The 23,750-nt window shown below is 62.5% G+C and overlaps 7 protein-coding genes and 2 non-coding genes across 10 annotated transcripts; 3 read left to right on the top strand and 6 right to left on the bottom strand.

Moving 5' to 3' along the window:
• Positions 1-1,179: 1,179 nt before the first annotated feature.
• BGL1B_3 (Beta-glucosidase 1B) lies at positions 1,180-2,778 on the bottom strand (the record flags this gene model as incomplete). The annotated part of the gene is made up of 5 exons (XM_062767187.1): positions 1,180-1,324; positions 1,372-1,788; positions 1,826-2,116; positions 2,152-2,420; positions 2,458-2,778. 5 exons carry the CDS (start codon positions 2,776-2,778, stop codon positions 1,180-1,182), a joined length of 1,443 nt encoding a protein of 480 aa, XP_062623171.1.
• Positions 2,779-3,756: 978 nt separating this feature from the next.
• Positions 3,757-5,651, top strand: fmqE_4 (MFS transporter fmqE; the record flags this gene model as incomplete). The annotated part of the gene is made up of 4 exons (XM_062767186.1): positions 3,757-3,938; positions 3,996-4,869; positions 4,913-5,372; positions 5,455-5,651. The coding sequence occupies 4 exons, from the start codon at positions 3,757-3,759 to the stop codon at positions 5,649-5,651; spliced, it is 1,713 nt and encodes a 570-aa protein (XP_062623170.1).
• Positions 5,652-6,078: 427 nt separating this feature from the next.
• On the top strand, positions 6,079-8,258 carry LOC62_01G000728 (uncharacterized protein; the record flags this gene model as incomplete). The annotated part of the gene is made up of 11 exons (XM_062767185.1): positions 6,079-6,106; positions 6,145-6,156; positions 6,279-6,311; positions 6,536-6,901; positions 6,955-6,970; positions 7,011-7,016; positions 7,057-7,153; positions 7,200-7,648; positions 7,691-7,971; positions 8,012-8,107; positions 8,153-8,258. The coding sequence occupies 11 exons, from the start codon at positions 6,079-6,081 to the stop codon at positions 8,206-8,208; spliced, it is 1,440 nt and encodes a 479-aa protein (XP_062623169.1). The 3' UTR covers positions 8,209-8,258.
• A 15-nt stretch (positions 8,259-8,273) lies between these two features.
• On the bottom strand, positions 8,274-15,357 carry glt1 (Putative glutamate synthase [NADPH]). The gene is made up of 4 exons (XM_062767184.1): positions 15,183-15,357; positions 14,962-15,108; positions 14,496-14,901; positions 8,274-14,386 (listed from the first exon to the last, which is right to left on the bottom strand). Exons 2-4 carry the CDS (start codon positions 15,062-15,064, stop codon positions 8,512-8,514), a joined length of 6,384 nt encoding a protein of 2,127 aa, XP_062623168.1. The 5' UTR covers positions 15,065-15,108; positions 15,183-15,357; the 3' UTR covers positions 8,274-8,511.
• A 1,534-nt stretch (positions 15,358-16,891) lies between these two features.
• Positions 16,892-17,839, bottom strand: LOC62_01G000726 (uncharacterized protein). The gene is made up of 3 exons (XM_062767183.1): positions 17,728-17,839; positions 17,488-17,622; positions 16,892-17,311 (listed from the first exon to the last, which is right to left on the bottom strand). Exons 1-3 carry the CDS (start codon positions 17,789-17,791, stop codon positions 17,208-17,210), a joined length of 303 nt encoding a protein of 100 aa, XP_062623167.1. The 5' UTR covers positions 17,792-17,839; the 3' UTR covers positions 16,892-17,207.
• Positions 17,840-18,331: 492 nt separating this feature from the next.
• On the bottom strand, positions 18,332-18,415 carry LOC62_01G000725. Its single transcript is given in 2 exon segments — positions 18,332-18,367; positions 18,380-18,415. It is a non-coding gene; the product is annotated as a tRNA-Met (tRNA).
• A 119-nt stretch (positions 18,416-18,534) lies between these two features.
• On the bottom strand, positions 18,535-23,678 carry HTB1_0. Of its 2 annotated transcripts, XM_062767180.1 has the most exons (9): positions 23,623-23,678; positions 23,368-23,439; positions 23,177-23,310; positions 22,930-23,130; positions 21,987-22,419; positions 21,672-21,959; positions 21,458-21,478; positions 20,801-20,983; positions 18,535-20,747 (listed from the first exon to the last, which is right to left on the bottom strand). In XM_062767180.1, the coding sequence occupies exons 1-8, from the start codon at positions 23,623-23,625 to the stop codon at positions 20,972-20,974; spliced, it is 1,164 nt and encodes a 387-aa protein (XP_062623164.1). In that variant the 5' UTR covers positions 23,626-23,678; the 3' UTR covers positions 18,535-20,747; positions 20,801-20,971. The 2 variants fall into 2 exon arrangements, with proteins under 2 accessions (XP_062623164.1, XP_062623166.1); XM_062767181.1 differs by lacking the exons at positions 21,458-21,478; positions 21,672-21,959; positions 21,987-22,419; ... (2 more) ...; positions 23,368-23,439; positions 23,623-23,678 and having other exon boundaries at positions 20,801-20,981.
• On the bottom strand, positions 21,092-21,176 carry LOC62_01G000724. The gene is given in 2 exon segments: positions 21,092-21,127; positions 21,140-21,176. It is a non-coding gene; the product is annotated as a tRNA-Phe (tRNA).
• MES7 (Methylesterase 7) lies at positions 21,441-22,382 on the top strand (the record flags this gene model as incomplete). Its single annotated transcript, XM_062767182.1, has 1 exon — positions 21,441-22,382. One exon carries the CDS (start codon positions 21,441-21,443, stop codon positions 22,380-22,382), a length of 942 nt encoding a protein of 313 aa, XP_062623165.1.
• Positions 23,679-23,750: the final 72 nt, after the last annotated feature.

The raw sequence follows: 23,750 nt of genomic DNA, 5'->3' as shown, positions 1-23,750 counted from the left end.
GGTCTTGCGAGGGGTGCTAGTGTCGCCTCTGTCAGAGCCAAGGTTTTTGGCAAGACATGGCTGGCCCAGACCTTTGGAATACAATCCGAGCCGCCTGGAATCTAAAGTGCTGCACTGTAAGTATTACAATCTCCGTGTCAACAAGAAATATACTTTAAGCCCTGGAACGCCTCGAGTCTCTCGACGCGACAACTGACACGTCCCGCCCAACAACAACGCGTACGTCGTCCGAGCCGTGCCGTGTCATGCAGCTGTTACACTGTAGCTCACAAACACAAGCACGCTCCAGTCACACCGTGGTTTGTTCCTGTTGGCCCAAACTCTCCGGGGCGAGGAGAACATGTTTCATACCCTCAGGCTACGTCGACGTCTGCGTCTGCTGGACGGACAGACAGGACGAGCATGCACCAGCTGGAGCTGGGCTCGACGTCACACACTGTGTGCACGCGCGCTCGCTCGCGCGCGGAAGCATGGTCAATGGTGGGCCCGGCTCAGGGTTGCGGGGCCAGAGTCAAGACATGCGGGACGACGGCAGCATGCAGCGAGCAGCCAAGTCAGCTGCCCTGTGACTGCCCGCCCTGTATTAAACGCCTAGCCTGTTAGTGCCATGTCGGCACAGCCGCAGGCTCCTGCGCCAGCGGCGAGCCAGCTAGCTCCTGGCCCACAGCAGACAGAACACCCAATCGCCCACCTTCACCCCGCCTTGTCTTGGCTCACGGCGCCACCGTGATGGACATTGAATGCAGCGAGGGCTGTGTTGACCCGATGCCCGCCTGGCCTCTTGGTCATGCCGTTGTTGTGGTTCTTGGAAGCGAGACCCGACACGACGCCACATGTGCCAGCCAGAGTGATCACCTTGGCACATTACATTCCTACAATGTCTCAGATCAATTTGGTGAGAATGCTAATGGCCGAGTAATCAGACGATCAGACACGACCACGTCGTATCCAACGCGACTACCTTCCCTCGTCATCAATCTTCGCGCTCCGACTTGAACTGAATGAATGGTACGAGGTCCTAGCTTGCGCAAGCATCGCACTACTCACATGCCCGCTAGCCAACCCATGCCGCTCAGCACCGCACCTCTCCATGCTCACAATTTTATCCATCGTGCTCTATAATGCGACTGACCTCGTCTCACCATCTTCACGCGACAAGCGCTCCGATCTCGGGCACCCCTACGCCTTTGACGCTACGGCCTCGTCGAAGAAGCGCTTGATGTACAGCCCCGAGCTCTTGGGCGTGCGCTTGAACGTACCACCGTCCATGTCGACAACAGTGACGCCAAAGCACGGCTTGTAGCCGCTCGTCCACTCGAGGTTGCTGGTCATGTCAGATGGCCATCGCGGCGGCGTCTTCGTCCGACTCACTCAAGCAGGCTCCATGCCATGTACCCCGCAACGGGCACGCCCTCCTGAACGGCGCCGACCAGGGCAGCGAGGTATCCCTCAAAGTAGTTGACACGGTTCTTGTCGTTGATCCTCTCCTCAAACGTATACTGACGCTCATCCTGCTCGGCGTATCCGTTCTCCGTGACGTATGTCGGGATGTCCTTGTGGATGTAGCTGACGCCAGCGTTGGTCCACGTCGCGTGGATGTACTTGAGCAGCTTGTAGAAGCCCCAGGGGACCGTGTATGGGTGGCCGTCGTGTCCGCGGTGGCCGATGGGCACGCCTCCAGGCTCCTGCGTCATCTCGATCGAGCCGAACATAGTGTTGATAATGGGCGGGTCTTCGGTGATAATCTTGCCGGTCGCCAACTGCGTCGAGTAGTGGTTGATTCCGAAGCTGACGTGGTCAGCGGCGTCTTCAGTGGGCTGCTTACAAGTCGGACGACCCCCTCAGGATGGCCCACTCGGCCTCCGTAAAGTCGTACGCGCCCGGCGCGAGCTTCTCAACAGTGGCATTAGGCTTGCCGAGGTAGATGGGGTCGGCAAACCACCCGATCGACACGTCCATGCCACGCTGGGCGGCGTCCTTGGCCGCCTGGCTGTCGTCAATCGGCTCGACCCACTCGGACTGGAGCGCGATGCCGATGACCGTGTCGGGACGCTGGAACTCCTTGCGGTAGATGTCAACCGCCCGTGCATGTGTGATGAGGATGTTCTTGCCAACACTGCAAGTCAGCGCCCACCCTACCTCGCCACTCACGTCCACTTCTCGTCCAGCTTGTAGTCGTCGGTGAAAGCAAAGTGGCAGTAGACGTAGCTCAGGGGTTCGTTGTGCGTGATCCAGTGCTTGACGCGATCGCCAAACGCCTCAAAGCACACGCGCACGTAGCGGTCCCAGTCAAGGAGGAGCTCCTCGCGCTGTTCACCCGTCGCGCGGAAGCCGCCGTAGCGCTCCTGCAGCGCATAGGGGAGGTCCCAGTGGAAAAGGGTCACGAACGGCGTGATGCCCTCCTCGATGAGGCGGTCGATCTGGGGGTCAGCCGAGTGCTACAAACTCCCCACTCACAAACTTGGAGTAGTGCGCGATTCCGCGGGGCTCGACAGGGTCGTTCCGCCCGCCGAGGGGGACGATACGCGACCAGCTGATGGAGAAGCGGTAGACGTTTGCGCCGAGCGACTTGAGGAGCGCAATGTCCTCCTCGATCATGTTGTACGAGTTGCACGCGACGTCGCCGTTGTCCTTGTCCTTGAGCGCGACATCCCACACGCTCGGCTTGCGCCCGTCCTGGTCGTGTCCGCCCTCGATCTGGTACGACGCCGTCGCGAACCCGCGGAGGAAGCCTGCGGGCAGGGTGCCGTGGTGCTGATCGGTGGTGGTGGCGGTCATGGTCTTGCCCTCGTGCTCGTGTGAACATGGCCCACGAGCGTGACTCAACACATGCCTATATATCGTATGGGCACCGGTGCTGACGGATAATCTTCTGTTAGCGCAAGACAATGTTGGCGGTGGGGGTCTCTGGAGAAACTATGGAGCAACTCTGGCATGCCTCGGCAACGGTATGCCAGGCGACCTGGCCCCCGCCACCGCCGCCCGCTGACCCCTCCTTCCTTCACGGACCATCGTCTCAGTTCTTCCTAGGGGCATCCTCCTCTCATCGACCACGCCCCCGTGATCACGGAGCTCGGAGTGCAGTCGGAGGGCCGCCGACATCCCCAGAACCTATCTAGGGCCGATGACACCCTCGGGCGACCACATGTAAGTACTGATCGCATCGCATCGCATCGCATCGCATCGCATCGCGGCAAAACACCGGCTCGGCAGACTCCCGGTGATATGCGACGCTCTCGGCCCTGGTATGTTGTATTGTCCCCCATCCCGAAGGTGGGCCGCTGAATTGCACGCCGAAATGTCAGTGGAGCCGGTGTTTTGCATCAAGATGAAGAGCGATAAGGCCGGCTTGCCGCGGCGTTGGCACCCGTAAGCGATCGACGCGAGGTGTAAAGATTCGGGCATGGAAGTGGCGGCTCGCTTGCCGAGGTGGAGGATGTGGCATGGGGATCTTCATATCAGGTCATTGGAGGATGTGGTTTTTGGAAGAGGATGCCGGTTCGCCAAGCGGTAGCAGGGTACATGTGTGCGGCGCGAAAGCGGCCCCACCGCAGGCGGTGACATGCTCGTCGCACATGTCCCGCAGATGCTCCCTGTCGCTGATGTCGGCGGCCACTCCGACTACCGGCACCAGGGGATAGGGAGCAACTACGGAGCATCTCAAGCACGGCGCGCACAAGTTGATGTCTCGCGGCGTATAAAACGCGCGCTCAATGCGGGGCAATCGGGCCCCCAGCACCTTCGGGACTAGCCACCATGTCGACTACCAAGCTCGAGAACGACGCCAAACTCGACCCCATCGACACCAAGGGGGAGAGCGAGCACGTCCAGCACGCGGATCTCATCGTGTCGGAGTATGACGGCCTCACGCGTGGCCAGGCCATCAGGAAGTTCCCCAGGCGCTTTATTATCGGCCTTCTCATGTCCACTGCCGCAATGTGGGTTGTGACTTTGACGCTACGCTCTGGCAGCTTGAGCTGACTCGACGACCCCAGGTACCTTGGCTACACGCTCACCCTGCCCGGCGCGATCACCGCCAACCGCGGCTTCATCAACCATTTCGGCACCAAGCACAACGCGAAAGGCGAGATTGAGCTCGATGCCAGCCACGTCGGCGCGTGGAACGGCGTACGTGCCCTGGTCGTACATACCAGAAGGCGAGCGCTGACTCCCCAGGTCAACTTGGGCTCGCAGATCCTGTTACAGGGCATTTCGCCCTACACGGCCAAGCGCTTCGGCCTCAAGTTCAACCTGTACGCTCTGACCGGATTTATCATCATCGTAAGTGCTATCCTGCGGTTTTCACTCGCCGTGGCGGCTGACCCGACCCAGGCCATCGTCCTCGAGATTGTCGCCAAGACATGGGAGGTGTACCTCGTCGCCAAGATCTTCTGCGGCTTCTCGGCCGGCTTCATCGGCACGTCGGTCACGGCGTACATGTCCGAGACGACGACCAAGCAGTTCCGCGGCATCCACCTCAGTTGCTTCTCGTTTGCGTTCGCGCTCGGCGGCTTCCTGTCCGCCATCGCGCTGCAGATCCTCGAGTCGACCCACCCGCTCGCATACCGCAACGCCTTCTACTCGGAATTTGCCATCGTCGGCGTGTGGATCCCCGTCATGATCCTCCTCCCCGAGTCCCCGGTGTGGTACTGCCGTAACGGCAAGCACGAGCAGGCGATGGCGTCGCTCCGCCGCCTGAACGGTAAGCACGACTGGTTCGACGAGGAGCACGAGTACGCCGTCTTCCGCCAGGGCGTCGAGGAGAGCGAGGCGCTCGTAGCAAAGTCGAGCAACTACTCGTACCTCGCCTGCTTCAAGGGCACCAACCTGCGCCGTACCCTCATCTCAACGATCCCCTTCTCGATGCAGGTGAGGAATGCCAGCCCAGCGTGGGTTACTAACCCTGCCCCAGAACTTTGTCGGCGGCCCACTCATGTTCAACACGGCATACTTCCTCCAGACGGTGGGCATGAACGACGCGTTCTTGGGCAACGTGATTGTGAACTGTGTGCTTCTCTTCGGCGTCTTCCTCTCCTTCTACTTTGTCGACAAGGCCGGCCGCCGCCCCCTCCTCCTCATGGGCGGCATCGTCATGTGCGTCACCAACCTCATCGTCGGTGGCATGGCAGTGCTCGGCATCAACACCAAGACGGGCGCCGCCATGCTCGCCATGATGGCAATCTGGGTGCTCGCGTACGCGCTCTCGTGCGGCCCGATCGGGTGGCTCAGTCTCGTGGAGAACAGCACCCCGGTCCTGCGCACCCAGACGGCCGGCATCGCAGCCATCATGCAGTCGTGCAACGGCGTCATCTTCGCCTACTGCGTCCCTCTCATGCTGAGCGAGCAGTACGCCGGCTGGGGTGCTAAGACTGGTGAGTCCGGTGCGGCGGATGCCACACGATCGCAGCACTAGCTTGCTCCATCATGAACGTTTTGCTTACACACCACTCCCAGGCTTCTTCTTCGGCCCCCTCTCGTTCCTCTTCACCATCCTCGTGTGGTTCACGGTGCCGGAGACCAAGGACCGGACCTACGCCGAACTCGACGAGCTGTACGAGCGGCGCATTCCAGCGTGGCGGTTCAACACGACCAAGACGGCCGCGCAGGACGTTGCGGAGGCGGCAGCCGTGGCTCATGGGGACCGCCACTGATTAGTATTCTGAGACACGGAATATTGGGCCTGTCGTCGCCCGCCGGCTCGTCTATTATTCCGCTTCCAGTCGCGTCCTAATCAGATACAACGCGGTACGGTGTGCCTGAAAGGCAAGTGGTCCTGTCTACAGTGGCAGTATGCAAATTGTCCGAAGATGTTCCACACGTCGCATGTTGTCGACGCGGGATAACTGCCCCGCGAGTGGAGCTACTACTCGATCCACATGCCCCACACGCCCCACACGCTGGGACGTAACTCCGGAGCGGCTTTGTGCACATGCCCACGTTGGTCTAGAGTATGCAGCGAAGAACCCGGCGGGTCGTGTACGACCGACTAGGCCGCAGATGCCCCAGTGAAGGGGGTAGTGGCAGATGCGCCGATCATACCCCGCGTCTTTCTTGTCTTGACTTCCACCTCTGACCATAATGCGCATGCGGCAATCCAAGACGACGAGTAGGTTGTTTCAGAGGGCAAGGCAAGCTGACGTACAGCCGCGTGTGACGGTGCGTGAAGGATAGGGCGTAGGGGGATGCTGGCTGACGGCGCTGAAGCGTGCCGCGGGAGAAGGTACGAGCCGCGGCTGTGGCTGCCAATCCGCCACCACTATCACTGACTGACGCGCCAGGATCGCCTGCGGGCGCATACCCGGGAGCATGGTGTGCGAGCCGTGTGCGCGCGCGGAAGTCGACTGTGCGTCGCGGCGAGCGGTAAAGGAAGCACTGACCACGAGGCACGTTCAAGCATGTGCGCCAGCGGCCTGGACCGGCGCCTGGGTGGGTGTGGATGGCGGGCTGCCGGCGCGCTGACAAGGTGACACCAGATACAAGAACAAGATCCCGGGGGCGTTAGATCAGCAGCAGCAGGCGGTGGCAGTACTCCCAGTGTCCAACGGCGTGCCCGCCGCCGCCGCCACCGGCGCCGTATCACCGACCCGCATCGACCCCTTCGCGCCCCTCCCGCACGCGCTCCTCACCCGCCTGGTGCAGCTCTACTTCGAGTACAAGTTCTGGCTGGCGCCGTACCCGCACCGGCCGAGCTTTGAGCGCGACTTTGCGCGGCGCCGCGAGCAGCAGGCAGGGCAGGACGAGTGGGTCGCGCTCGTGTACGGCATGGCCACGAACGCGCTCATGCTGCCTGCGCGGCTTTTGCCTGTGAGCGCCGACGAGGCGAAGCGCCTCGTCATGGTTTCGTTCGAGCATATGATGGGGTTTTTGAAACGCGAGTATGACGAGTACTCTGTCGACCGGTGTGAGTGGCGAGTGGCGGGCGGCGAGGCAGCGCTGATGCTGATGCTGCCACAGTATACATTATTGCTTGGTATGTTTGCCAGCTGGAGACCTCGCTGACACGGCTGCAGCGCGGCGTGAGCCAGCCATCCCCGACCAGCCACCCACTGACCCCAGAAACGTCGCCCAAGGTAACGGCCACACGGCGCTGTGCCGCGAGCTCATCGGCTCGATGATCTTCCTGGCCGTGCAGCGCAACCTGGACCGGGAGAGCGTGCGTGGGCGCGCGCCAGTGCCACAACACGCTGACAAGCTGCCAGACATATGCCGCGCTGCCGCCGCTCGAGCGCGAGATGTCCCGCCGTATCTGGTGGCTCGTGTACTGTGCCGACCGGGCCGGCGCGACGTGCGAGGGCGCGCGGCCGGTGCTCAACGAGGAGACCTGCGCGGGCGTAGCGCTGCCCTCGACGCTTGATGACGAGGCGCTAGAGCTCGCCACCGCGGGGCTCGAGGTGCCGCTCAGCGCCGACGACAAAGCCGAGGCGCGCTCACCCTCCCCGCTGTGGGGCTTCTTCTACTCCGCCGCGCAGTGGCGTGTGGCGGGCAAGATCTACAGCCGGAGAGAACGCGACCAGGCTATCCCGCCCGAGCCTGGGACCATCCTCCAGCGTATCGTCGAGCTGGACGAGATCATCGAGGAGCTCGACGACCTGCTGGTCGACGTGCCCGCCTTCCTCGCCCTCAAGCCCGACGCCGCGGCGGTTAGGACGTAAGTGGCGCTTGGGCTGCAGGGCCGCGCTCACCCCCTCAGCCCCGACACGCCCGTAGCCACCAGCAAACAGGGTATCGTGGTTCAGCAGAGCAATATCTGGGTGACGCAGCAGGCAATCCGCCTAGTTGCTGTCCAGTACCGCCGCGAACTGGTCGACCTGCGCTGGAGCGCCGCGCCACCTCCCAACGCCGTCGTCCCCCGCAGCGACATCCTCGCCGTGCACAAGTTGCACGAAAACGAGCGCGCGTTTCTGGCAAGCCGCGATCTGATCGTTGGCACATTGTTGAGCGTGCTCCAGGCGTTGCCTCTGGAGCTGGTCGGTGAGTGTGGTTGGCACTGCCACGCCACTGACACGCACAGCGGTCAATACATGCCCAGCCATCAGCATGATTCGCTTTGTTGCATCGACTCTGCTCACCGATCACGGCGGAGATTCCTTGTCGTTAGGACACCTGCGTAAGTGGCACGGCCGTTGCCGTCAGTGCGCTGACATTGATCCAGAACAATACATCGACTACCTGTCACGTCTCGAGTCGTGCGTGTACCGCCGGATATGAGCGAGCTCGAGCCCCAGCCGTGCTACGCACCCTCATGTACAATTGTAACCCAAGCTGCTGCACCATTTCCCAAACAACGAATCTGCATACTTTGAGTACAACGACAAGTCTGCCTCGGAGCACGATGAGCCTCCAAGGGTTCTAAGATAGCGCGGGGCAAGCGCGGTTGTTTCCGTCCATCCGTCCCCTCCTGATCAGTCTATCGTTTCGCCCAATGATTTTAATCTTAAAAAGGGGGCATGCGCGCGAGTGCGCATACCCGTGCTAGGGTGTTGCGGCGGTGGCAGGCAGCAGCGAGCGTGCTTACGCAGCCACAGCAACCGGGACCGCAACCTCCGAGTCGACGCCAACGCTGCCGGCCTCGCTGGTAGTAGCGCTGAGGACCGACGCGGCGTGGCCGTTGGTCGAGATGTGGGGAGGGATCCACGAACGAGCGGGGATACCACCCTGGTGGGCGAGACGGGTGTCGCCCATGAGGTAGCGGTCGACCTCCTCGGCGGCCTGGCGGCCCTCACGGATACCCCAGACGACGAGCGACTGGCCACGACGACAGTCACCGGCAGCGAAGATGCCGGGGACGTTGGTGGTGTAGCCAGTCGTCTTGATGTTGGTGCGCGGGTCCTGCTCGACGCCGAGCGCCTTGATGCCGTCCGAGAGCGAAGGGCCAAGGAAGCCAAGCGAGAGGAAGACGAGCTCGGCGGGGTAGAACTTCTCCGAGCCCTTGACCTCCTCCATCTTCCACTGGCCGTTGACGTTGGTCCACTCGACGCGGATCGAGTCGAGACCCTTGAGCTTGCCGTTCTCGACAACGAAGCGCTTGGTCGAGATGCAGTACTCGCGAGGGTCCTTCTGGGTGTAGGCAGTGACCTCCTGGTGTCCATAGTCGGCCTTCTTGACACGGGCGAACTGGGGCCAGGGGTTGTTGGCGGCACGCTGGATAGGAGGCTCGGGCAGGAGCTCGAAGTTGACGACCGACTTGGCACCCTGGCGCATGGCGGAACCGATACAGTCGTTACCAGTGTCACCACCACCAATGACAATGACGTCCTTGCCCTCGGCGTTGATGTACTTGCCGTCACCAAAGTTGGAGTCGAGGAGCGACTTGGTGTTGGGCTTGAGGTAGTCCATGGCAAAGTGGACACCGTCAGCCTCGCGGCCGGCAATCTTGAGGTCGCGGGGCCAGGTGGCGCCAGTGGCGATGATCAGGGCGTCGTTGTCCTCCCTGATCTGGGCGGCGTCGTGGGTAACACCGACCTCGGCGTTGCAGATAACCTTGACGCCCTCAGCGATCATGAGGTCGATACGGCGCTTGACAATGGCCTTGTCGAGCTTCATGTTGGGGATACCGTACTCGAGGAGACCACCGGGGCGGTCGGCACGCTCGTAGACCGTGACGGTGTGCCCCGCGCGGTTGAGCTGGTCGGCAGCCGAGAGACCGGCAGGGCCCGAACCGATAATGGCAACGCGCTTGCCGGTCCGGACCTGAGGGATCTCGGGAACGATCCAGCCCTCCTCCCAAGCGCGGTCGACGATGGCCGCCTCGACACTCTTGATGCCGACAGGCTGCTCGTTGATGCCAAGAACACAGGCTGACTCGCAAGGAGCAGGGCAGACACGGCCGGTGAACTCGGGGAAGGGGTTGGTGAGACGCAGGCGGTACCAGGCGTCCTTCCACTTGCCAGAGTAGACAAGCGAGTTGAACTTGGGGATGACGTTGGCGATCGGGCAACCAGTGTCGCTCTGGCAGAAGGGCACACCGCAGTCCATGCAGCGGGCAGTCTGCTGCTTGAGCTCGACGCGCGAGAGACGGTTCGAGATCTCCTTCCAGTCCTTGACACGCTTGCGGGGCGGGCGGTAGGCCTCATTGAGACGCTTGTACTTCATGAAGCCACGAGTCTTGTCAAACTTGACCGACTTCGCCTTGGCCTGCTCCTCGTCGACCATGGCGTCCTCCATGTCAAGGAGGGCGGGCTCGTGCTTGGGCGAGCCAGGGGCGGGAGTAGACGCAGGGCGGGGAGTCGAGATGGTGAGACCGTTGACCGCAGGGAGGACGGGGTCGAAGCCAGTGGCGACAAGGTCGACCTGCGAAGCAGTCTGCGAGGGGATGAGGTCGATGACGCTCTGCTTCTTCTTCTCCTCGGCAGCAGCGACGGCCTGCTCCTCGAGCACGCGCTTGTAGTCGAGAGGCATGACGCGGACGAACATGGGGAGGAAGTGATGGAAGTTGCGGAGGACCTTGTCGGCGACCTCGGAGCCAGTGTAGTGGCGGTGCTCCTCGATGAGCGAGCGGAGCTCGGCAATCTCCTTGGGGTCGACGACCTTGCCAAGCTCGATGGTGCCCATGTTGACCTTGGGAGCAAACGAGTGGGCCATGTCGAGGACGTAGGCGATACCACCCGACATACCGGCAGCGAAGTTGCGGCCGGTGAGACCGAGGACGACGACGCGGCCACCGGTCATGTACTCGCAACCGTGGTCACCAGTGCCCTCGACAACGAGCGTGGCGCCCGAGTTACGGACGGCGAAACGCTCAGCGGCAATACCGCGGATGAAGGCCTGGCCCGAGGTGGCACCGAAGAAGCAGACGTTGCCGATGATGATGTTCTCCTCGGCCTTGAAGGGAGCCTTCTTGGGAGGGTAGACAATGAGGCGGCCACCCGAGAGACCCTTGCCGACGTAGTCGTTGGCGTCACCCTCAAGCTCAATGGTGATACCAGGAGCAAGGAAGGCACCGAGCGACTGACCAGCCGAGCCCTTCATGTTGATGCGAATAGAGTCGCGGGGAAGACCAGCCTCACCGTACTGCTTGGACACGCGGTACGAGAGCGTAGTGCCGAGAGCACGGTCGGTGTTGACGACGTCGCAGTCAATCTCGACGGGGAGACCCTTGGTGAGGGCAGGCTCAGCCTCGTCGATGAACTTGTTGTCAAGACGGACGTAGAGCTTGTGGTCCTGAGGGCGGACACGGTGGGTAGCAACACCCTCACGCTTAGCAGGCGCGGTGATGAGCGAGAGGTCGAGGTGAGCCGTCTTGGGGGAGCGGAGCTTCTCGTCGACCTTGAGGAGCTCGGCGCGACCAACCATCTCGTTGATGGTGCGGATACCGAGCTTGGCCATGATGCCACGCAGCTCCTCGATGATGTAGTAGAAGAAGTTGATGACCTGCTCGGGCTGGCCAGCGAACTTGGCACGGAGGAGAGGGTCCTGGGTGGCGATACCGACGGGGCAGGTGTTCTTGTGGCAGGCCTTCATCATGATACAGCCCATGGCGATAAGAGGGGTGGTGGCAAAGCCCCACTCCTCGGCACCGAGGAGAGTGGCGATGGCAATGTCGCGACCAGTACGGATCTGGCCGTCGGTCTGGACAGTGACACGGCCACGGAGGTCGTTCTGGACAAGCGTCTGGTGGGTCTCGGCGACACCGAGCTCCCAAGGGAGACCAGCATACTTGATCGAAGTCCACTTGGCGGCACCGGTACCACCGTCGTGACCCGAGATGGTGATGTGGTCGGCCTTGGCCTTGGCGACACCCGAGGCAACGACGCCGACACCAACCTCGGAGACAAGCTTGACCGAGACACGTGCGCGGGGGTTGGCCGACTTGAGGTCGTAGATGAGCTGCTTCAAGTCCTCAATCGAGTAAATGTCGTGGTGAGGAGGAGGCGACACGAGGGTGACACCGGGGGTCGAGTGACGGGTGCGACCGATCGAGGCAGAGACCTTGTGGCCGGGAAGCTCACCACCCTCACCGGGTTTGGCACCCTGGGCCATCTTGATCTGGAGCTCGTCCGAGTCGGCGAGGTAGTTGGAGGTGACACCGAAACGACCCGAGGCGACCTGCTTGATGGCCGAGCGACGCGAGTCCCAGGCAGGCTGGAGCTCCATCGAGTGGGTGTAGGCGCCCTCAGCCCCGGGGCCGGGGATGGGGATGGAACGCTCAGCGTCCTCACCACCCTCACCAGTGTTGGACTTGCCGCCAAGACGGTTCATGGCGACAGCGAGGGTCGTGTGGGCCTCCATCGAAATGGAACCGTACGACATGGCACCGGTGACACAGCGGCGAACAATCTCGTTCCAAGGCTCGACCTGGTCAATGGGGACCGGGGTAGCGTTCTCAAAGTCAAACTCAAGGAGACCACGGAGGGTGGCACGCTTGGTCGACTCGCGAGAGTTCTTCGAGTAGGCATCGTAGGCCGACTGGTTCTTGGTGCGGACCGCGTCCTGGAGCGAGGCAATCGACGAGGGGTCGTTGATGCGCATGTCGGAACCCTGGCGGTAGTGGTACTCGCCAGCCTCGGGAAGGCCAGGGGTGCGGATGGTAGCGCGCGAGGGCCAAGCGCGCTCGTGGAACTCGAACGCGTCCATGGCGAGGAGCTCGAAGGTGGCACCCTGGACACGCGAGGCAGTGCCGACGAAGCACTCGTTGATGACCTCCTCGTGGATACCGAGGGCCTCGAAGAGCTGGGCACCCTTGTACGAGGCGAGGGTGGAGACACCCATCTTGGAGAGGACCTTGAGGATACCCTCGTCGTTGGCCTTCTTGTAGTTCTCAATGAGCTCTTCAGCGGTCTGGCCGTCCTTGGCCATGCCCTCGCGCTCAATCTTGTAGATCATCTCCATGAGGAGCCATGGGCAGATGGCGTCGGCACCGTAGCCGGTAAGGACACACATGTGGTGGACCTCGCGAGCCTCGGCAGTCTCGACCATGATCGCGACGTCGGAACGCTTCTTCTTGGAGACGAGGTAGCTGTTGACACCACCGGTGGCAAGGAGCGCGGAGAGCGCAACGCGGTCGGCGCTGGTTTTGCGGTCCGAGAGGACAATGATCTTGAAGCCCTCGTTGACGGCCGCGAGGGCCTCCTGGCGGACACGCTCGAGGGCGGCGCGGTAGCCGGGGAGTCCCTCTCCCTTGTCGAAGGTGATGTCGATGATCCTGGTCTCCCAGTCAGAGTGCGAGACCTGGAAGTGCTTGATAGCGTTCATCTCCTGGATGGAGAGGATGGGCGACTTGAGGTGCAGACGGTGGAGCTGGTTGGTGCGGATCTCGAGGAGGTTGCCCTCGGGGCCGACAAGCGTCTCGAGCGACATGACAATCGCCTCGCGAATGGGGTCAATAGGAGGGTTGGTGACCTGAGCGAAGAGCTGGCGGAAGTAGTCGTACACGGTACGGGGGGTGCTGGAGACGCAGGCGAGCGCGGCGTCGTTACCCATCGAGCCGAGAGCCTCGTGGCCCTCCTGGACCATGGGGAGCATGAGCATCGAGAGCTGCTCAAGCGTGAAGCCAAAGGCCTGGAGCTTGGGGTCGGTAGCCAGAGGGGTCGAGTCGAGCTCGACCTCAATGTCCTGGTGGCGGGCGACGCGGCGAACGACGTCGGGGAGGCGCATGACCTGCGACTCGACCCACGAGGCGAACGGCTGGCGCTTGGCGGTGGTGAGCTTGAGCTCACGGTCGTCGACGATACGACCCTCCTTGGTGTCAACGAGGAGCATACGTCCAGGCTTGAGGCGGCCCTTCTGAATGATACGCTCGGGGTCGATGGCAATGGTACCGACCTCGGAGGCACAGACCATGATGTCGTCGGAAGTGACGACGAAACGACAAGGACGGAGACCGTTACGGTCAAGGTTGGCACCGCAGTAGCGGCCGTCCGAGAAGGTGAAGAGAGCGGGGCCGTCCCAGGGCTCCATAAGGGAGCCGGCCCAGGCGTAGAATGCCTTCTTCTCGGGCTCCATAAGGTCGTTGTTCTGCCAAGCCTCGGGAACCATCATCATGACGGCCTCGGGAAGGGTAAGGACGCCGTTGACGACAAGAAGCTCAAGGACGTTGTCGAAGGCAGCCGAGTCGGAACCGCCGGTCTCGACAATGGGGTAAAGAAGCTCGAGCTCATCGCCAAAGTGCTCGGACTTGAGGTGACCCTCACGAGCGCGCATCCAGTTCTTGTTGCCACGGACGGTGTTGATCTCACCGTTGTGGGCGGCCCAGCGCATGGGCTGGGCACGGTCCCAAGAGGGGAACGTGTTTGTGGAGAAACGCGAGTGGACGAGCGCAAAGTGCGACGCGTACAGCGCGTGGTTGAGGTCATGGTAGTAGTTGTAGACCTGGACGGGCGACAGCTGGCCCTTGTACACAATGTTGCTCGGCGTGAGCGAGCAGATGTAGAAACCGCTCTTGAGGCCACTATCAAAAAATGTCAGCTGGCTGGTTATCTCGCCTGCGCCCTGTCGACGCCACCATCACTGGGTGGCGTACGTCGTCGGCGCCACTCGGAAACCCCATCACCACTCACATCTTGTGGGTAGCCTGCTTGCGGAGCACGTAGAGCTGGCGGAGGAAGAAGCGCTCGTCAAAAGTGCCGTCGGCGGACTGCTGGCCCTGGCCATAGTGGCTCTCGAGGACGACGAAGGGCTGAGCGATAAGGGGCTCCTTGGACTTGGCGGCGGGGCCGAGGATAGAGTTGTCGGTGGGAACGACACGCCATCCGAGGGTACGGAGGCCGAGCGTGCGAGCAATGTCCTCAAACTCGAGCTGCTGGGCGGCAAAGTCGGTCTTGGAGAGGAAGACGTTTCCGGCCGCGTAGGTGCCCTCGGCGGGGAGCTGGGCGTCAAACGAGTGGGGGCACTCGCGGACAAAGAAAGCGTGCGGGATACCGGTCATGACACCGGCACCGTCACCATCGCGGGCGTCCGCGCCGGCTGCGACGCGTCAGGGACTCTGTACACTGCTATCTGTCCGACTCGGGCCCTAGTACTCACTGGCGCCGCGATGGGTCATGTTGACGAGGATGTTGCGCGCATCGCTGACAATCTTGTGGTCGCCTTGTCCCTTGATGTGACAGATGAACCCGACACCACACATACTTTGGCGGTGAGGGGATCGCTAGGTTGTTGTAAGAGGGGTTTCTGACGGTCGAGGTCAGTACGAGTGGCCACCGTGGAACCCGAGCCCGGGCAGTGATGGGGGGGCGTCTACCCACTTGAAAACGAGATAGGGGGCTCGGCTGTGAGCCGCGTTACACGGTAGCTATAAGAGGTGTGTTCTACTGATCGCTGTGTGGGGTAGTGGGCTTGCTATCGCCCTCGAGTAGGATCTTTGAGTGTAGGTTGTAAGAGGAAGGAGGAAAGAAATGTGAGACGCGGGATAGGTTTTTTTGGACGATACGGTGGTGGGTGGTCGGGATGGGTGGGAGGGGGGAGTTGGAGGGGCACGGGGGGCAAGGTCACAGGCTAGGTTAGGTGGTGGTAGCCGTAGGCGGCGTAGTAGCCTAGCCTAGTACCAGTGAGTAGCTGGCTGCCTGGCTGGCTGCTGGCTGGCTGCTGCTCTGCTTGCATCGCCGTCTGCTGCTGCTGCGTTGGCCCAGTGGCCAGAATCGGGCTTGCTTCCGACCAGTCAAAATTCATGGGTTATGCTGTCATTCTGGCCTGCTGTCCCGCTGCCTTTGTGCCCGTTTGTGCCTGCCATTGCCGCCACGCCGACGAGCGCACCAGCGACGCGCGCAAAGACATAACCGGTATTCACATCGAGTATCGCGGCTGCTGATTGGTCAATCGATTCTGACCTAATCCAATTGGTTAAGATAAGCCCATTGTTGACTGGAGACCCCTCTGGGGTATCCTATCCTTGGCTCATGCCATGGCCGTGGACGCCGCGCACGCCGCCCGCCTGCCCTGGGTCGTTGTTTTGCCACCACTCTCTCTTCCATATGCGGAACAGATCGGACATGCACCTCTCCGCGACTGCAACCCCGCGCTCGCCAATGAGCATGCAGCCAAAACCCACTGCATGGGTTGTGACTCGCTCGATCAGACCAAGGGAGAACAACAAGGCAACAGGACAACCCCGTCGAACCCAGGACTACTCGACTGTTTCCGCGTTTGTATTGCCGGACAGAGCCGCAAACTGATGGTCGTTTTGTCGAGTTTCGACCAGTAGACGTATTTCCCGACACCGACACACGTCCACTCTGGGGCACACGCCTGCGCGCTCATGCCCCCTTGCCACCTGCGCGTGCCCAACAAAGAACGTCATGCACAAACACTGGGCAGAGTCATCGCTTCTCAGCGTCATGGCAATAGGCACTGAGAGGCACGTAGTGATGCGATCGAACGTGTCCTGGGCCTCGTGGTGCAGTACTCCAACTACAGTACGCCGATAACGGCGCGAAGCTCGCCAGTTCAGGTTTCTAGGTGGCACTGCACTGCGGAGCGCCGTCGGGGGGACTGCGGGCACTGGCTGCTGGCTGGCTGGCAGGCTGGCTGGTCGGAGCTGACCGACAAAAGAGCGAGCGGCGACTGCGTGTCGAGGGAGCCCAGGCAGGCAGCAGGCATCGGAACGCGCCCAATGCCGGCGTGTGGTATGCCGAGCGAGTGGGCTATACCCGGAACTCTGACGTCCAAAGGGTCTCTGGCTGGGCTGGCGGGCTGACACGAGGATGCGGGGCAACAAACTGGAATCCCTTACGCCACGATCGTCGGCGGCGGCGGCACGATACGGAATGCAGATTTGGGTGATGGTTTTAAAGCCGGCCTGCATAAGAATGCACACACGCTGAAACGGCGTTCTGCCCATCACTCCTTCCTTGTTCTTTGCAATGTACACGGGCCACTGGCACATACCCAACATTGTGCTCGCACGTGTCCATCTGCACGGGCAAGCGCGAGTGTCACCAGCAACGCGGCGACGCGCGCGCACCGAAGGGCACAAAGGTGGACGAAACGGTGGCCGGGTAAAGGGGGGCAATACTACCCGAGTCAGCCGGCATCAAACGGCCATCGTCACCGGTGCGGCCACGGCCATGGACGGCGGCCTCGGCGTCAGCGAGGGACAAAGCAGCGGCGAACGGCCCCGCAGTGGCATGCAGGCCTAGCCAGTCAACAGGCGTGCACCACCCGTCCACTCGCAACACCGTCCACTCTCTAGGCTGCTAAAAACTTCTTACATCTCTCTCGATACTGCGACGACGGCTCCGGGCTCACGCCCCTCACCCCCTGCTCCGAGCCGCTTAGAAGCGGGTCCAGAAGGAGATGTCGATGCCGGCGGGGCCACCAGCGATGAGGTTGGGCGCGTCGGCGGCGAGCTTGCCAAAGTGGGCCGAGGCCATGTGGGCTGGGGTGGGTGTGAGCGGCCATGAGCGGTGGGAAGGGGGAGGGGGAGGGGGAGGGGGGAGGAATGATGACGCAGCGATCCAACCATGCTGCCCGTAGCGGTGTTCGTCGCCGACAGCGTGCCAGAGCACACCACACGGCTTGACGCCGCGCCATCAACCGCAAGTTCACACTCACCATCAACGGCCGCCTTGTCGTCGTACTCCTCGTACATGAGGAACTCGAGGGGGTCCTTGTCGCTGCGCTGGCCCTGGTAGACGGAGCATCCGGGCTCGGCGTCAGTGAGCGAGATGTTCTGGATGTTCTTGAGGTCTGCGGTGTGTGTGTCAGCGCTGATTGGGGGGCTTCGGGAGGCAGGGAGGCGGCTGCGCTTGCTTGCTTCGGGACGCATCCATCGCTCCCCTCCACGGCACTCACGCTGCTCGAGCTTGTCGGCGGCGGCGAGGTCGACGGCCTTGAACTTGGCGATGAGGACAACCATTGTGATGTGATGTAGTGAAGTGGTGGTAGCAGGTAAAGATGGGGGGGAAGCTACTGTCTCCCAAGACGTCATGTACGACGTGGCTTAAGTATACCCCACGACCCCGGCCACAGATAACCCGCGTCGTACGCGAGTACCCCGCGTAGCCGCCTCGGCAAAGTGCGAGTCTCGGGTTGTCACCTCCACTTCACCACCCAAGCGACCCCACCGGTACGCCGCGCCAAGCGACAGCGACACCTCGGTGCGGGCGACGACCACCCTCGGGCGCGGCGACATTGTCCTCGTGACCTCGGGTGGCATGACTCAGTTGATGAGGGTCAGCGAGCATCACACCGCACCCCACAGCACAATGGCATCGTCTACTCGTCTATTCTGGTCGGGAAGATGCTGCAGGTGTGATCGGAACGTTGGTCGGCGGCAGCGGGGAGGCCACCGAGCCCCGCGGGCACTCACCCTCGCTTGAGTGTTTGTCACCGCGAGTCACCTCGCCCGCTCGCCCGCTCGCGGCAAGAAAAGAAGACATCCCCCGCGCCTGCTTTCTATCGCCACAAGGTCTCGATCCTTGGATCTCCAGGTTCGCACACTACGTATGAGCCTGGCGCTTTTCCACTAAGCCATAGCGATGGTGGGGGGTGGGTGCCCTGCGGTAAGGGTGGCTTTGGGTGCGAGCTGTGCGGTGGTGCGAGGGTGCGAGAGGGGAGCTGGGGGCTTGGTAAGCGTGCGTCAGACTCTGCTGCGCGAGTGCATCGTGCTGAACTCGTGGGCATCATGCATGAGCACCGGCACAAAGCGTTGAGCGAGGCATGGAAGGGAGGTGAGCGAGCTGGGGTGCCACTCGCCACAGACGCCCCTCGTACACACACACACAAGCCTGTGCCACCAACAATGCATATGATGTGCTCCTCCAGAACCAAATCCTACAGCCTCCCCTCTAGAACACAAAGTCCTCGACCTTCCACTTGCCAACGACCTCGTCGGCGAGGCCGGGGCCCGCGGCGACAGCCTTGCGTCCGGCGGGCTTCCTGCCCTGGTTGCGTGCCGCAGTGGCAGCGGCAGCGGCCTCTTCCTTGGCCTTGCGCTGGGCCTTGGCGTTGGCAGCGAGTGTCGCGTCGATGGGCGCACGGAGGCGGCGGTAGTTCTGCTGCGCGGCCAGTGCCGGTGCGAGCGCCTCGTTCAGGCGCGTGAGCAGCTCCTCTGACTCGGGGAGGGTCACGAGCGTCGGGAGCTGCGCGTCAAGCAAGAGCGAGGAGTGCGCCACCACGGACGCGAGCGTCGGCTTGATCTTAGGCGCGTGTTGCGGCCAGGCTGAGAGGCCATCGCCGACGTTGGCATGCAGCTCGGCCCACTTGGCCAGTTGCTCGAGGATGCGGAGCGCGCCCTGGCCGTCGATCCCGGTGCGGAGGGCAGCGCGGTAAGACGGGTCGGGCACGGGGCCAGCAAGCACGTCTTGGAGCACGGCAGCAAGGCCGACAGAAGGGCTGGGCTCGAGTGACAACGCAAGAAGCGAGACGAGAATGCGCGATGGGAGCGCGGGGCTGTGCTTGACCAGCTCACTGATTGAGTGCCAGTCGCCAGCGGGCACGAGACCCGCCAGGATCACGCCGCCGGGCCACATCGAGTCGGTGACGACCCGGCGGTCAACGAGAGTCGAGATGATCTTGCCGGCATACGGGCCAGCAGCCTTGAGCTTGGTCTTAGGCACGGCGGGGGCAGAAGCCGCGTCGGTGCTCTCCTTCTCCGCCTTGTCCTTCTTCGGGAGGGCGGCGGTGAAGACGGCGTTGATGAGGCGGCGGACGACACCCTCGGCCGGCCTGGCCCTGGACCCTTGCTGCTTGTCCTCGTTCTCGATCCACGTCGAGAAGGCCTTTTCGGCGCGCTCCACGTCTGCAGCCGCCAGGGCAGCAGTCACCTGGCCGACCATCTTCTCGGCGCCCTGGGGCACGCTGCTCGAGCCGGGGAGGTTGAACACGGACGCCGCCTTGGCCGCGTTGCCGACCAGCAATGACAGGCCGACACCGTTGGGCGGCAGGTGAATGTCGGCGAGGTGGATGACGCTCCGGCCCGCAGTCTTGCTGCCGCCGTCGGGGATGGTGAGCACCGCGCCGAGCACGATGTGCGTCGCGCTATGCCTGGCAAGGACAGCGAGGTGGGTGATGCTCGTGTTTGACGCAGTTGAGATACTTGCCGAGGCGAGCACGGCAGGAAGCTCGGGGCTGGGCGCGACGAGCGCGACCGAGGAGGAAGGCGAAGGAACAGCGACGACGGCCAGCGAGCGGCTGGGAGTCGCGGCCAGGGCTGGCAGCGAGAGGGCAACAGCGGGGGTGGCCGGATGGGCGAGGGCCACGCCGTCGCCTGCGCGGGCGGCGTCGAGGTCAGTCACGCGGCGCGAGTGCACGCGGTTACGCGTGTCGATGGCGGTGATGACACCGTCGTCGTTCACGTCGGCGGAGAGCAGGCCGACCGAGTCGGGCGTGAGGCCTGCGTCGAGGGCGAGCTCGGCGCGGTCGCCGTCGCCGAGGGTGTACACGCGCGCGCGGCCCCGCGCGTCAATGACAGCGACGCGGCGCCCAACGACGGCCGCAGCGAGCGTGCGCGCCGGCTTGGCCTCTTTTCTCGTCGCGACGATGGAGGATACCTTGAGCTCGGGCGACACGAGGGACAGCCCGCCGTCGACGCCGACAGCGAGCAGCGGCCACCCTCCGTTGGTCGGGTGGAGCGAGTGCACCGCCGCGTCGAGCGTGACGGCCTTGCGCTCCCCCTCGTCCCCGCGCCAGACCCACAGCCCCTGCCCCTCGCCGCGCACCCCGTCGCCCGAGTGCACGCCAACGGCGGTCACTCGCCCGCCGTCCATCTCCACATCGTCATCGCTCGACGGCGGGAGGAAGCTCACCGGCGCCGTCGCGAACACGGTCGACGGGGGCACGGTGAATGAGGTCGTTGGCTTGAGCGTCTTGAGCTGGGAAAGTCAGTGCCGATCGCTCGCTGGGCACGCTGCACGCCCCAACTCACGTCGTGCGTCCACACGCCGTCCCCGTGGACAGCGGCAACCGCCTGCCGCCCCCGGCTGCCGTGCACCGGGCTCAGCGTAACGTGCGGCACGCGAGACGACGACGCGTGCGCATAGGGGAAGGTCGCTAGTGATGTTGGTGCTGATATTGACGCCATGGTGCTGGTTGTTGTTCAATGTTGAAGCTGCAAGATGGCCTGCAGAAGAGGTCGGCTGTCTCCAAAGATTGAAGATGCTGAAATATTCCGTTACGTAAAACACTAAGTGGAGGGATGACAAAAGAAACAATCTTTTGGAGCCAGGGTGGATCGAACACCCGACCTAGCGATATGATAACTGAACTTCAGTCGCTCGCTCTCCCAGCTGAGCTATGTCTCCTTATAAATTGTAGGTAAATTCCTGGAAGCGGCGGGGCGCAGCTCGTTTATGACATTGCCGCCTCCACTGTGATCGAGCCGGTCGGGCAGTTGGTGTTAGGTTGAACCGGGCCGAGCCGAGAGTTATCGCAAGCTTCCACAGGAACCGGCAACGGTTTACTTGGCTGGCTGGCTGGTGACTCCAAAGGTCAACCCTCCGTCTCCACAACTTCCGTTGCACGTTAACACCCCCCAACTCATCAGCACCAATCTCCACCCTTCCACCATGGCAGACCTACCTACCTTCGTCTTGGTCCCGGGCGCCTGGCACAAGGCGACGTGCTACAGCAAGATCACCAAGCTGCTGGAGGAAAAGTACCACCTGCGCTGCGTTAGCGTGACGCTCCCCTCGACGACTGGCGACCCGGCAAAGACCTTCAAAGACGATCTCGATGCCGCTCGCGAGGCAATCGCCGGCGAGACAAGCCGCGGTCATGATGTGATTGTGGTCGCACACTCGTACGGCGGCATCGTCGGCAACAGCTCGGTCCAGGGTTTCACGGGGCCGCGAGACGGCGCCACCGGCCGTGTCGTCGGCATCATCCTCATCGCCTCGGGCTGCAACCTGCCAGGCCTCTCCTTCATGGACCCTCTGTTCGGCCGCCCGCCACCCGCGTGGCGCGTCAACAGCGAGACCGGCTTCGCCGACATTGTCATGTCCCCGCGCGAGATGTTCTACCACGACGTGCCCGACGACGAGGCCGCCTACTGGGTCTCCGAGCTCCAGCCCCAGAGCCTCAAGGCCCTGTTCGAGGGCGGCGAGTTCACCTACCCCGGCTGGAAGGACGTGCCCGTCTGGTACATCGGCACCATCGAGGACCGCGGCCTGCCTGTGGCCGTGCAGCGCATGGGCATCGGCATGGCGCGGGAGATGGGCGGCCGCATCGAGCACAGGGAGCTGCAAACGAGTCACTCGCCGTTCCTGAGCCAGCCGGAGCAGACTGTCGGCATCATGCTTGAGGCGCTCGAAGCGTTTACCGGCAAGCCCGTGGACTCGGCGCCGCCGGCGGGGCAGACAAGCAGGGACCTCACCACCGTGCCCGAGGCCAGACTCTTGCAGCCTCTCACTTGGGTCAAGTTCGGCCTGCCGCTCATCTTTGGACGTTTCATCGGGAGGAGCATCCTCATCTTTGGCGGCATCAAGAAGTTCTTCGGGTCCAGGTCGTAGGAGTGTGGCACGCTGAACTGAGCCGGCAGGCTCGGCCCTTCCTTGTTGTTGTTTGGATCTTGTAGAAAGTAGAAACAGGTGTACAGGTACTATTCAAACTCAGCCCGTATAACCCAGTTCATGATGGGAGTATCGAGGGGGTTCGCCGCGGCGCGGTGGTCGACTGGTGGTGCCGCCCGTGAGGACAAGGTGATGGAAGTCCCTGGTGTTGGGCGCGAACTAGCGCATCTGGACACGGTAGCCCAATGCCACGGTCGTGGTTGGGGGGGCATTAACCAGTTTCAGTTCCAGCTGTGCCGTCGCACGAGCCACCGCGTCGCTGCGCCCCGACGCGTTGCCACCGCCGATCAAAGCAAACAACGACGCGAAAGCGATTCATCACTCAATGTACTCAACCTCGGGGATCGCGAGAATGTAAAGGATACTATCAAAAACGAAGAAAGGAATAGGAGAGAAGGGGTGGGACCCAGCTAGGAGAGTAGAAACTACTTGGCGGAGCTGAAGGTGTTAGCTGGCCGCCTCGCTCGGACCGCAACCGCTGGCTTACAGGAGCTCGGTGGTGGACTTGGTACCCTCCGAGATGGCGTGCTTCGAGAGCTCGCCCGGGAGGATGAGGCGGACGGCGGTCTGGATCTCACGCGACGCGAGGGTGGCCTTCTTGTTGATCTTGGCGAGGTTGGACGCCTCGTTGGCGATACGGTCGAAGAGGTCCTGGACGAACGAGTTCATGATCATCATGGCCTTGTTGCTGTGGGGTAAGTGGCGAGTCGGCTGGCGTTCGCCACTCGACTCACCTGATGCCAGTGTCCGGGTGAACCTGCTTGAGGACCTTGTAGATGTAGCTGTTGTAGGACTCCTTGCGCTTCTTGCGGCGCTGGGGCTTGCCGTTGCCGCTCGCATTGGGAGTGGCGGCCGGAGTCTTGACGGCCTGCGTTGTTAGGGTGGGGTGCAGTGAGGGAAGGTGACGGTGGGTGAGTCAACTCACCTTGGCTGGGGCCTTGGCGCCGGTGCGGCTGTTGGGCGCGGTGGACGGCTTGGCGACGGGGACGGCGATGGGCTGGGGCGTCAGTGATGGTGGCGGTGGTGGTGGCATGAGGTGGAGGGAAGGTAGTGATGGCGACAGCGGCGGTGAAGGTGTCATGGGTAGTGGGAGTGATGACATAGAGACGGGGTACTGATGGCACAGAGGGGTGCTGTGATGGCGAGGAAGGGTGCTGCTACAGGGCGACGAGGCACTCACCATGGTCGCGCTAGTCAAGAGGTGGTCAAGTTGAGAGTAAGGGAGATGTTGCAAAGTCAAAGTTGTGATGTGGATTTCGCTTCATCAAGACGGTCTTAAGTATTGAATGCATAGTGTGGACGGGGGGT

This window comes from Vanrija pseudolonga, chromosome 1, assembly GCF_020906515.1.
Source record: "Vanrija pseudolonga chromosome 1, complete sequence".
Lineage (NCBI taxonomy): Eukaryota > Fungi > Basidiomycota > Tremellomycetes > Trichosporonales > Trichosporonaceae > Vanrija > Vanrija pseudolonga.
The sequence above is the reverse complement of the archived record's forward strand: the minus strand, read 5'-3'. Positions and strand labels throughout refer to the sequence as shown.